At 38.5% G+C, this 1739-nt stretch overlaps 1 protein-coding gene across 1 annotated transcript in view; it reads right to left on the bottom strand.

Annotated features, from left to right (window-relative positions):
• Nucleotides 1-1739, bottom strand: part of LOC106102150 (CD109 antigen) — a 21234-nt gene that overhangs the window by 11099 nt on the left and 8396 nt on the right. The window contains exons 10-14 of the mRNA XM_013281560.1: nt 1670-1736; nt 967-1142; nt 675-785; nt 276-416; nt 7-12 (exon numbers count right to left, since the gene is read on the bottom strand). Of these exons, the coding sequence (XP_013137014.1) occupies nt 7-12; nt 276-416; nt 675-785; nt 967-1142; nt 1670-1736 (501 nt within the window). The remainder of the gene's footprint in view (nt 1-6; nt 13-275; nt 417-674; nt 786-966; nt 1143-1669; nt 1737-1739) is intronic.

The raw sequence follows: 1739 nt of genomic DNA, 5'->3' as shown, positions 1-1739 counted from the left end.
AAACACCGTGAACTGAAAACAACATAATTACATTTCGACATGTGATTTAATGCTTAATTCGATTACTCCTATGTACTGTATGTTTGCATAAAACTTTAAACATTAATAAATTACGACTAACTAAAAACGAACATACGATAGACAACAAAAAGCTACAGACTTTCTAATTCACATAAAAATTAGCATCAATTTAATATTAAAAAAACAAAGCAAGTAAATTGCTAAATAGTGACTTATGACAGTTTACGCAGGAGCCATTTATAGTAGTAACTGACATTGTTCCTGGAGATGCCGTTGACGGGGAATGTGAGTGAGTCAGCAAGCAGATGTCCGCGGCGCTGCGCCGCCCACACCAGCAGCGTGGCCACCGGCGCCATCTCCGCGGACAGCACCACCGCGAACGTGCGCACGCCCTCCTGGAAACAAAAAAAAAACATATTTTTACTAATATAAATACAAAAATTTAGACGTATGGATGTTTGTTAGGGTTTATAGTCTAGACTTCTAAACGAATATCGATTAAATTTGGCGATGTAAAACTGTATAAATGTAGTCTAGAAGAACACAGGCTTCTTACTTTTGATTTTTTATTCCATGCGGACGGAGTCGCGCGCAATATCCAGTTTGTAATTCCGAATTAGACATACAAGGGAAGTGTAACGATGTATATATACCTGCATAATTTCTTGTCCACTAGTCAGAATGATTCCTTTCGACATAACGACGTAACTGAACGATTCCATGAAGAAGTTGCTCTGCACGTGGAATATTATGTATTCGCCCACCTGTACAACAATTACATTTTTTTATGAATTGATGAATTAAATTATTCTAGTATACAAGCTTAAAGCTGGCCGAATGACTGAATTCGTTTCTACAACCATCTGATCGAACATTACAAACCATTTACTAGAGTTTATGATTAACTAGGATTTTTTTTTATTATATTTATAGTAAAGTATGTACCCTTGCATCAGTGGTGCTGGTAGAGACCCTGAGATGGTGGTTATTGGGGCTGTAGTGGGGTACAAAGTGCACGTCTGCGGCCGCGCGCCCGCCCAGCGCGTCTCCGAGCTGCGCGCTCAGCCGCACGCCAGTTATACCCGCCAGTACCTCGCGGTAGTTAGGGTCGTTTTCTAACTCTGAAACATACAAAAATATATTATAACACCGGATGATCTGAAATAGCTTGTATAAGACAATATATTCTTTAGCCAATGATTACTAAAAAAAATCGCAAATATAATATTCAAGATATCCTTTGAGGTACGTTGACTACTGTGGTCCATGCATAATACGCCCTGGTCTTGAATTTCAAACCATATCTTAGGGGATCCTTTGAATATTTGTTAAATTAATTAATAATTTAAAATACGGTTCAATTAGTAATAGGTTACTAATATTAAAATGTATTCAATTTAGGAGCTAAACTGCGCTAACTAATCTACATTTATTTATGGAAAAAGAGCAAAAAATGTCCCTATAAAGATTTTTTTAACATAAATAAATAAGTGTTTGATCACGATTCCACCTAAGCTAAGTGAAGACGCGGTCGAAGGTTAGATGCGCGCAACAAACTCAACAAATACCGATTCATCCTGCTCTTGTAGGCACCTACGTCATAACTGGACGGGAACACTGAAATATTGTGGGTATTTTAAAAACATACTCAGTAGTTTGTATAGATCCAGTCGCAGATGCCAGACGGCGTCGTGTCCCGGCGCGAGTGTGGGCCGCTG

The sequence above is a fragment of the Papilio polytes genome, unplaced genomic scaffold, assembly GCF_000836215.1.
Source record: "Papilio polytes unplaced genomic scaffold, Ppol_1.0 DF823923.1, whole genome shotgun sequence".
Taxonomy (NCBI): Eukaryota; Metazoa; Arthropoda; class Insecta; order Lepidoptera; family Papilionidae; genus Papilio; species Papilio polytes.
Note: the sequence above shows the minus strand (reverse complement) of the source record. Positions and strands in the feature narration are given on the sequence as shown.